The 9,910-nt window shown below is 43.4% G+C and overlaps 1 protein-coding gene across 1 annotated transcript in view; it reads right to left on the bottom strand.

Moving 5' to 3' along the window:
- The window catches only part of TRPC4 (transient receptor potential cation channel subfamily C member 4), a 308,233-nt gene that overhangs the window by 186,096 nt on the left and 112,227 nt on the right, over positions 1 to 9,910 (bottom strand). Inside the window, exon 2 of the mRNA XM_019525278.1 lies at positions 701 to 1,105. Within this exon, the coding sequence (XP_019380823.1) occupies positions 701 to 1,078 (378 nt within the window). The 5' untranslated portion in view covers positions 1,079 to 1,105. The remainder of the gene's footprint in view (positions 1 to 700; positions 1,106 to 9,910) is intronic.

The raw sequence follows: 9,910 nt of genomic DNA on the forward strand, positions 1-9,910 counted from the left end.
GGAAGGTATAGTAGAGTTTCTTTCCCTTTACTCTTAACTGGTGATTTTTATAATACTTACATAATTTTCCTTTTGAAGAGGGGCTAAGATACAAAATATTCTACCACCCATACAAAGATACAAGGTTGAGGTTCTGACCACAGAGGCCATGCCTCATGTTCATTTGGGATAGAGGGACAGATACTTTCCATGATGAGGGTGAACCCCTGACTTTGTGGATATTTTTTCATGGATTTCAGTGGGACTAGAATATCACCACCAGATTTCTCTTTAGCCTGAGTTGGAATTCTTTATGAAGTAGAATTCTGCTCTAATATGTATGAAAAACTCTTTCAACACAGAATTTTAAAAAATCATATGTGGAATTAATATTTAAAGATTTATGTGAGTTTTCATGCATCAGAAGTTAACAAGCCCACTGGCTCTCAGTGGAAAGCCTTCTCACCCTAAACTCAAAATTAGCATAAATTATATTATCTTTTGCTTTAAATAACCAATGGTAAAGATGAAGACATTCAAACTAAAATGAAAATGGTACAAGTCATGCTGAGAACACAAGAGGCTAAATTTGAACTTGTCATTTTTTTTAAACTTTTTTTTTGGGGGGGGGGGGGCAGCGAGAGTACATTTTAGCAATCTTTTACATTTCCCTACAGAAACAGATTTGTAAATCAGGACCAAGGTAAAATTTTATGCGTACCTGTTTCTCCCCACTGGGCTTTTTGTGGTTTAGCAACAGTTCCACAGCTCCAACTACCTCTTTGCGTATAGCATGTAGTAGAGCATCTCCAACGTAAACATTAAAGCTTAAGAGCAGTTCAATAAGTTCAAGGTTCTCATTTTCAATTGCAATAAGGAGAGCAGTCCTTCCAAGGGGATCAATACAATTAATATTGATCTTGAAATAAATTTCAGCTTCTTCCAGAGCTTTTTTCACACTGGCGTAATCTCCTTTCTCAACAGCATTCAGATAGGCTTTCTCTGCAGGTGAAAGTTCAGACTCTGCTCGCACTATACGAAGAGGGATACGATCTCTGTAGGGGGCATTAACACTTCTCTTGTAGTAGAACTGGGCCATATTTTATGCCATTCTAATACTTTGTCTCTGCAATTCAAAAAAAAAAGAAAAAAGAAGAAGTATGGATCAGTTACGTATTTCTGGCATAAAGTTTAGCATATTAATGAAAATATGTAATACATTAGCATCTAGAATTCATTGTGTTAAGTTATATACAAACACAGAGAGGCAGTCTGCCTTGAAAAGTTTGTAAAATGCACATCATAGACAAATTGTGGGAGGGGAAAACAAGTTAGAAAAGAGATGAAGTGACTAACTTAAGGTCAGATTTGGCTAGCAGTCAAGGCAAATATCTCACATTCCCTACTTCCAGTCCAGTTACCACTCCAATAGACTCCACTTCTTCCTAACATAGTCTAGCAAACTTGACATGGAGCTCCAGTTTTCACAGTTCAGATCCCTAAGTCTGAGAGTGCTTGGACCTGGGATTTTGAATCACCTGTCTCTCTAGCTATTGAATTACTGTGCTCTGGCAATAGCTGTATGAACCCTCCATCACCAAGTCTGATGCGTAAACTACAGTTAAGACTTAAATGCATTCATTTGCATAATAAGCTTAAAATATGGATAAACCCCAAGGAACAGTACATAGCAGTCATGGTTATGGTTTATTTTCTCACCTCATTTTGACTCAAAAGCAAATCACTGAAACTAGGACACCATGTAAAAGTTTTAGAAAGATTACAGAAGACCTGCATAACTCACCCATGTAAGACTATGTAAAAAGCTGTTCCATCTACCAGGACAACATGTAATTGGTTATTTTTGTTGTCCGTAACCTACCGATGTAGGTTCACACATTCAACAGTGTGTGGAAAGGGGAGTACAAAAACAAAAGACACTGTTGCAGAGATGATCTCCACGCCCACTCCCAAAGCAACTCAACAGAAAGGCAGGTGAAGAAGGCCAAGCTATAAGCCACATCACCCTCTCAAAATTCACAGAATGCATCCATGGTTCTTTGGGAAACCCTATACCCTTCTGAAGCTAAATGCCTCCCAGGTTTCCCACTCAGGGATAATATAGCTGTTATTACTACAGGGTATATCAGAAAACCTCAGTATGTAAAAGCGTGAAGTCATAGAAGGATTTGTTCTGAATTCAGTGGTCAATGGCTTGTGGCCTATAAACTTAATCTAGCTTTAAAATTAAATACATGTTAATTGCCTTATTTTGCATGTCCTTGAAACCAAACTATCAAATCTCAGTCTCTAACTCAACACATTTTTACTTTTATTACCTTGCCTTTCAAAACTATAAGCTACAATGAATGTAAAAAATGCTACCAGCCATGGAGGCAAGGTAATACTATGTGAATCATGAAGTTATGATTTATCTGAACCACCTGCTAAAGATGATTAACATTTTGTACTGGGTTCAAGGAAACCATAAAGGTATCTGGATAGCAGGGGTATAGGTGCACCACAAACTTCTAAATGGAGTCATGCATAAGAAAAGTACAGAGGGCTAAGAGGGAAATGAAACTCCTAGCCTCTTGTCTTTACGTAGCAGCAGGACATTCTACAAAATTAACCTTCTCAGCCAGTAAGGAGTGGTGAAGTACTTATTTTAACTGTCCCATTATGGAGTATCATTGATGTACTCCTGGGAAAGACTTATACCATTTAGCTCAAGTAGAAAAATAAAAAATCCCTAAAGGTCTAGAGAATGAGAGAATGTCTACAGCCAGGAGATGATAAAAAAAGCTTCAGGGATTTGATAGAGATGAGAGAAACCCCTCTGAAGTAATACAAGTGTAAAATAACCAGGGTTTGAGCTACAAGAAAAAATGTCATATATATTGCTATTTTTGTAATATGAGGATCAGGGTCCAAAATGTATGCTTCTCATTGCATTGTGCACCTTCTTTTCTAAATATATTTTCTTTCTTGGAACACAGGAAATACCAGATTGCATCAGACCCAGGATTCACATGGTGCAGTGCCCTGCTTCTGACATTGGTGGAACCAGATGGCTAAGGGAAGGTGGTAGGGAAACATCTCTGCTTTCTCCAGTCCTCAATTCTGCTGCTCCTGCACTGGAACTCTGTTCCCCTATCACAGGGGTGGGCAATTATTTGGGCCTGTGGACCACATAGGGAATTTTGGTGAGCTGTTGTGGGCTGGGTCACCACATTCCCACAACACTTATCAAAACTGAGTAAGTGGCCCCATCCCATCCACCTGACCAGGCATCCTGCCTGCATGGGTCCTCTACGCAGACCCCAGGATTGTGGGGCAGCGATAGTGCAGGGCTGGAGCCCAGGACAGAGACACAATCCACTCCTGACATGCCCCTGTCCACAGAACCGGTGCCCACCATATGGGCATGTAGACAATGGATCATGGCTCTGCTCCGTGCTCAGCCAGGATGGGGCCACAGGTAGGCAGGGAATAGCATCCAGGACTGTGATGGGTAGGCAGACATGGCCAGGGCTGGGATCACGAGGCCCTGGTCCTTCACTGTCACCACTCTACAATCCCTCCCCATCAGCCTGGGCTCACCTGGCTGTCCTGCTCCCAAACACCACTCCCCGCCCGCTCATAACCCCATCCCATCTTCCTGGCCATGAGCCCTACCTGTGTGGGTCCTGCCCCTGGAAGTAGGTGCAGGGTAGACTTGCTGGGGCATCTGGGCAGCAGGACTTGGTCTGGCAGTGACAGCAGCTGGAAGCTGAAGAATCTGCCAGAGGCTGTACAAAATCCCTTGGTGGGCCAGATTCAGCCCATGGGCCATATTTTGCCTACCCCTGCCCTAGCACCACCCTACCATTTCCTTTCAGGTCTGATTTTTCCTTCACTGCCATAATTTCCTTTGAGTTGCTGTTCCTTTCTCACCCATAACTTCACCTTATGTTCTTCCCCATCATCACCACTACACCCTTCCAATTCCTGCTGTTCCCTTCTCCTCAAATCCAGCTCTCTAAGACTCTCTTATTTCTGATACAGCTCCAAGTTACAGACTATCCCCACACAGCAGATGAAGCTGTTCCTTTTGATCAGCATACATAGCAGCAGGAAAAAGATCCCTCTGCCTGCAACAATATGCAATCTATAATCTCCCTTTAAATCATGCTTTTAAAGGGTTTTTTTATTAAGGCTCTTCCACTGAAACCTAGAACATATCCCAAAAATTAGAGTCACTTATATGTATTTTTATGCGTGATCACATGGAGAAATGGCCAGAAGCTATGTGCTGGATCTCATTTCATTCAGCAACAACTTTGATGTTGAGTTATTCACATTTTAGGCCATGGAATGTCCCTGATTTAATTTACTTTTATAATTAATATTTTAGTAGGGGGAAAAATCCCTCTCTTCCCATCTTATTTAGAAAGGGAGAGAGCTGGTAACTCTCGCCAAGAAACAGTGAAAAAGTGAATGGGTTAGGTTCATATCCAACCCAATTAATTTATCTGGAGTTACGTCAGAGAAGGTTATGGCACAGTGAAACTAGATGCTATGGAGATACGTACCTATGGTGCAATATGAGCCGAGTAGTTTAGTGGCCTGATAATTTCTTACTGTATTAGGACAACTTTAAAAAAAATATGTTGTATCTGTTGAAGAGCTTTTTCCATTTTTGATGGGCCATTGGGCAACTCAGGTTTTCTGAAATGTCTATGTTGTTGTTCTTAGGCCATAAGATACTGCAGGTGGGCTGCAAAAGTATATAGAGAATGCAGGCCAACCAAACTTGCTCTAAATATCCTCAGAGTTTCAAACAGCATTTTGCTGAGAAAATGCACTACTATGCATCTTACCACCTTAACAGGAAGCTGTATAGCTACCTTAGGGCTGTACTACATACAAAACAGTCAGTACGGTGGAGAAGCAGACATACAAAGCCCTGTTCTATTGAGCCCAGGTACTTCTGGGTCAGAAGATGGCATCTTTAGAGCTACCAAGTGCAAAGTGCTGTCCTACAGATCTGGATAGATGACTTCCAGATCCACAGGTTGCACATTGGATCACTAAAATTGAGAGCCTCTGTAATACAGAATAATGCAACTTCAGCCTCCTCATTATTTGACTGAGGAAGAAGAGGAGAGAATACAGTCAAAGAGTAGCCTTGCTGTGGAAGCTGATAAGAACAAATTATCATTTCCCTAAATATTTGTCTTCTTTCAGTCGGTACCCTCTGGGGCAGGGAAAGATTAGCTTGAGGCTGATTTAAAAGGAACTAACTATAATTAATGAGGACAGCTTGGTTACCAATGCAGGGCCCTGTTGAATGCTATAAAATACTTGAGTGAGTCACAGTGGGGCATCTACAAGAGACACTTTCTGTGGAGTTAATCTAATTTGTTCTGCAGTGAAGCATCTCCTTCTACATGTGAGGAGCTGTTAGGTCAGAGTCAACTTTAAAGAAGCCTTACTGAGAGTGCAGGAACAAACCATCCCAATGTGCAGGAAGACTAGCTAGTATGGCAGAAGACCAGCAAGTATGGCATAAAACCAGCTTGGCTTAGCTGGAAACTTTCCAGTAAACTAAATCACAAAAAGGAAATTACTAGGGAAGAATATAAAAACATTGCTCAGGCATGCAGAGATGAACTTGCAGCTAGCAAGGGGTGTGAAGAGTAACAAGAAAGGTTTTTACAAGTATGTCGGTAGAAAGAGGATCAGGGACAGTGTGGGTCCCTTACTGAGTGGTGGGGGCAACCTTGTGACTGAGGATGCAGAAAAGGCTGAAGTGCTCAATGCCTTTTTTGCCTCTGTCTTTGTAGGCAAGGTCAGATCCCAGACTACTGCATTGAGCAGCACAGATTGGGAAGGAGGTGAGCAGCCACCAGTGATGAAAGAACAGGTTAGGGACTACTTAGAAAAGCTGCACATGTACAAGTCCATGGGGCCAGATGGGATGCACCCAAGAGTGCTGAGGGAGCTGGCTGTTGTGATTGCAGAGCCATTGGCCACCATCTTTGAAAACTCATGGCGATTAGGAGAGGTCCCGGATGACTGCAAAAGGCCAAACATAGTGCCCATATTTAAGAAGGAAAAAAAGAAGGGTTCAGGGAATTACAGACCATTCAGATTCACTTCAGTCCCTGGAAAAATCATGAAGCAGATCCTCAAGGAAACCATCTCAGAGCACTTGGAGGAGAAAAAGGTGATTAGGAACAGTCAGCATGGATTCACTAGGGGCAAGTCAGGCCTGACAAACCTGACTACCTACTATGAAGAGATGACTGGTGCTGTGGATGCAGGAAGACCAGTGGATGTGGTATACCTTGATTTTAGCAAGGCTTTTCATACTCTCTCTCACAACATTCTCCCAGACAAGCCAAGGAAGTACAGGCTGGATGAATGGACTGTAAGGTGGATAGAAAACTGGCTGGAGCATCAGGCTCAAAGGGTAGTAATCAATGGCTTGATGTCTATGGGGCAGCCAGTATCAAGTGGAGTGCCCCAGGGGTTGGTTCTGGGGCCATTTTTGTTCAGTGTCTTCATCAATGACTTGGAAGATGGCATAGAGTGCACCCTCAGCAAGTTTGCAGATAACATCAAGCTGGGGGGAGTAGTAGGTACACTAGAGAGTAGGACTGGGCCAAAAGGAATCTCATGAGATTCAACAAGGACAAGTGCAAAGGCCTGTACTTAGGACAGAACAATCACATGCACCAGTACAAGGTGGGGGTTGACTTGTTGGGCAGCAGCTCTGCAGAAAAAGACCTGGGGGTTACAGTGGACAATACATTGAATATAAGCCAGCAGTGTGCCCTTGTTGCCAAAAAGGCTAATGACATACTGGACTGCATTGGCAGGTGTGTTGCCAGTAGGTCAAGGGAAGTGGTTATTCCCCTTTATTCAGCACTGGTGAGGCCACACCTGGAGTACTGTGTTCAGCTTTGAGCCCCCCAATACAGAAAGAATGTGGACAAATTAGAGAGAGTCCAGCGGAGGGTAACAAAAATGGTGAGGGGGCTGGGGGACATGACTTATGAGGAAAGACTGAGGGAACTGGGCTTATTTAGTCTGGAGAAGAGGTGACTTAGAGGAAACTTAACAGTAGCATTCAAACTACCTGAGAGGGGGTTTGAAAAAGGATGGAGCTTGACTGTTCTCAGTGGTAGCAAAGGATAGACCATGGAGAAACAGTCTCAAGTTGCAGCAACAGAAGTTTAGGTTAGATATTAGGAAGAATTTTCTCACTAGGAGGCAATAAAACACTGGAAGAGGTTACCCAGAGAGGTGGTGGAAGCTCCATCCTTGGAGGTTTTCAAAACCTGGCTAGACAAAGCTTTGGCTGGAATGATCTAGTTGGGGATGGTCCTGCTTAAAGCAGGGGTTAGACTAAATGACCTCCTGAGGTCCCTTCCAACCCAAACTTCCTGTGATTCTAATTAACTCGGGTGGGGGGGCTGGACTTGATGATCTTCCGAGGCCCCTTCCAGCCCTAATGTCTATGAAACTCTGATATAGGTTAGCACTGCCTGATACAAGTACTATTGGGCAATACTACCTAAATAATATGGCAGAGTTATTTACTCCATTGCAATGCACATGAAGACTGTGACAGGACTGGCTGCAGCATGAAGGTACTGAAGTGTGAGGGCTAACTGCTGGCTAGTCTCACACTGTAGCACCCTCATGGCTCCAGCCAGTCCCTCTGCAGCATGTTGAGCCAGGACAGAACAGCAACCCCCAGGTCCCTCTGCCAGCCAGGGCTGCTCCAACCTAGTTCAATGTGCTGCGGTCCCAGATGCAAATGTAAAGTTTGTGCCAGAGTTGATTGCTTCTGAAGACAGCATTTACAGGAGTTTATTGCACCATGCTGATTTCATGTGTTGACTAAAGGTGCATATAGAGTACAAAACTATCTCTTTGGCCAAGTAGACATTAAGCACTTTTACTGGTATAAATGGTCAGAAACCAATCTATACCCATACCAGAACAGAAGTTTAGTGCACACACAGATTGGTTTAAAAATGGTGGAACCAACCAGTCCAAGATTCCTGCCCCACACTAAAAGGTGAATGTGTGTCCTGTTTGCTACCAATATAAACAATATTGCTTACAGAAAACCGTGTAATTTAGATCAATTCTGCCTTGGGCTTTTTGAATGTCTGTACCTAGCCTTTAAGCCTTGCTCCTCTCTACAGATATATTAGGATGTATGTTGCTAAGTGTCTTGCTGTTTATATATATGGTGTGTATGCATATGTGTATACCTTTGTTACAGACTTACAGGTACAAATCCCAACATCATTATTCAGACAGAGAATGTGTTCTTCTGCAAAAATAACAAATAAGGAAGAGATCATTTCCTCTGAGTTCTGCAGGGGCTGAGATGTACACACATCATAAAAGATACCAGAGGTTGGGTTCAGTGAGCTGGGGACCCAGGTGAAGTCAGAATTTTAACTTGAAGCTGCTGCTTCCCAGAGATTTGTTCCTAGAACAAAAGAACTGGTATGGAATCTTTGCAGAATGGTTTCAATGAAGAGGTGGAAAAAAGAAGCAGGAGGTATGCCAATAATCCACAAAGCAAAATGCAGAGCTAAGCAAACATGGATTTCTAATTACTTTAGGATTTCTAACTAACTTAATCTTCCACAGACTCTGCAGATCTGCTATATAACAGCAGTGCATTTCAAAAAAGGATGCTGAGGAGGCAAAGTGGTTTGCACTAAAATAGGAATTTAAGGAACTGTAAGACATATATCACATCTAGGAAGTCAGCATATATTATGTCAAGTTCTACCCTGAGTTACATCCAAACATTAAAGTCTAGGGAGTGTTTAACTTGACATCACTGAGGACTGCATACAGCCCTATCCTTCTGACATGGAACTTTGTGGGACATACCAGTGACCACGAAAAAGAGATCCTGAAAGCTGATTCAGGGTGAAAGAATTGAGGGGGAGCTAAGGGAATTGTGCATCTCACAGGAAGTCCTGGGTTCCTTGAAGGATCAGAAAATTAGCAAATTAGGCACTAGAGCTGTAGGTGACCTTAGGGTAGGTCATCAGAGTCTGCTTCTGTGTTATACTTACATGCTGCAAATTTAAGTTTTCAGTGCAAAATGATGTCAATAGAATTCAATTTGAAAAGAGTCCAAGATTCTTGCTAGCACACCACCAGTTAAAATATACTTTAAAAAGTAATAGAGCCTTAAATTGGCACTGGGTGTGTCTACATGGGACACTACTTCAGATAAGAGCTAATTACTGCACAGCACATGGCACTGTCTACACGTGCACGTGCCTACTGCACAGTAATTTGCTCAAATTACAAGTAAATTTGCTCGTAAGTACAAGTAGCAAATTTACTTTCACATACTGTGCAGTACAGCATGTGTAGACAGGCAACTGGGATCAAATGTGCTCCCAGTCAGCCAGATATCAGAGGGCAGGAGATTGTTCCCTGCCCCCGGGAGCTGCCTGCTGCCGGGGAAGGCTCCACCACTGAAGCCCAGGTGGGGACAAAGTTCCAGTGCGCTGGCATCAGGGACCTCTCAGCCCCCACTTCCTGATCACGATTGGGGAGCAGAGCTGGGAGATTCTTATGGCTAAGCCTGAGCTCTGTGTTCATAGGGCCCAGGCTGGGAGTTTATCTCCCACCCAAATTCCAGGGTTGTGGGGCATGGGTGGGAAATTCTTATAAGGCCTGAGTGTTATAAGATATCGATCTCCCAGCCCAGGCCCTGCAACTGTGGGACTGGCACTGGGGGATAAGAACCTCCTACACCTCCCTCCCTACATGCCTTCAGGAAGCAGGGGCTGGGAGCTCCCAGCTGTGAGGGCAGAGGAACACTATCCTCACCCAGGCTCTGGTGGCAGAGTCCACCCCGGCAGCAGTCAACCCCAGGGGGCAGGGAGCAATGTCC

Source organism: Gavialis gangeticus, unplaced genomic scaffold (genome assembly GCF_001723915.1).
Source record: "Gavialis gangeticus isolate Ggan-Ray unplaced genomic scaffold, GavGan_comp1, whole genome shotgun sequence".
In the NCBI taxonomy this organism is placed as follows: domain Eukaryota; kingdom Metazoa; phylum Chordata; order Crocodylia; family Gavialidae; genus Gavialis; species Gavialis gangeticus.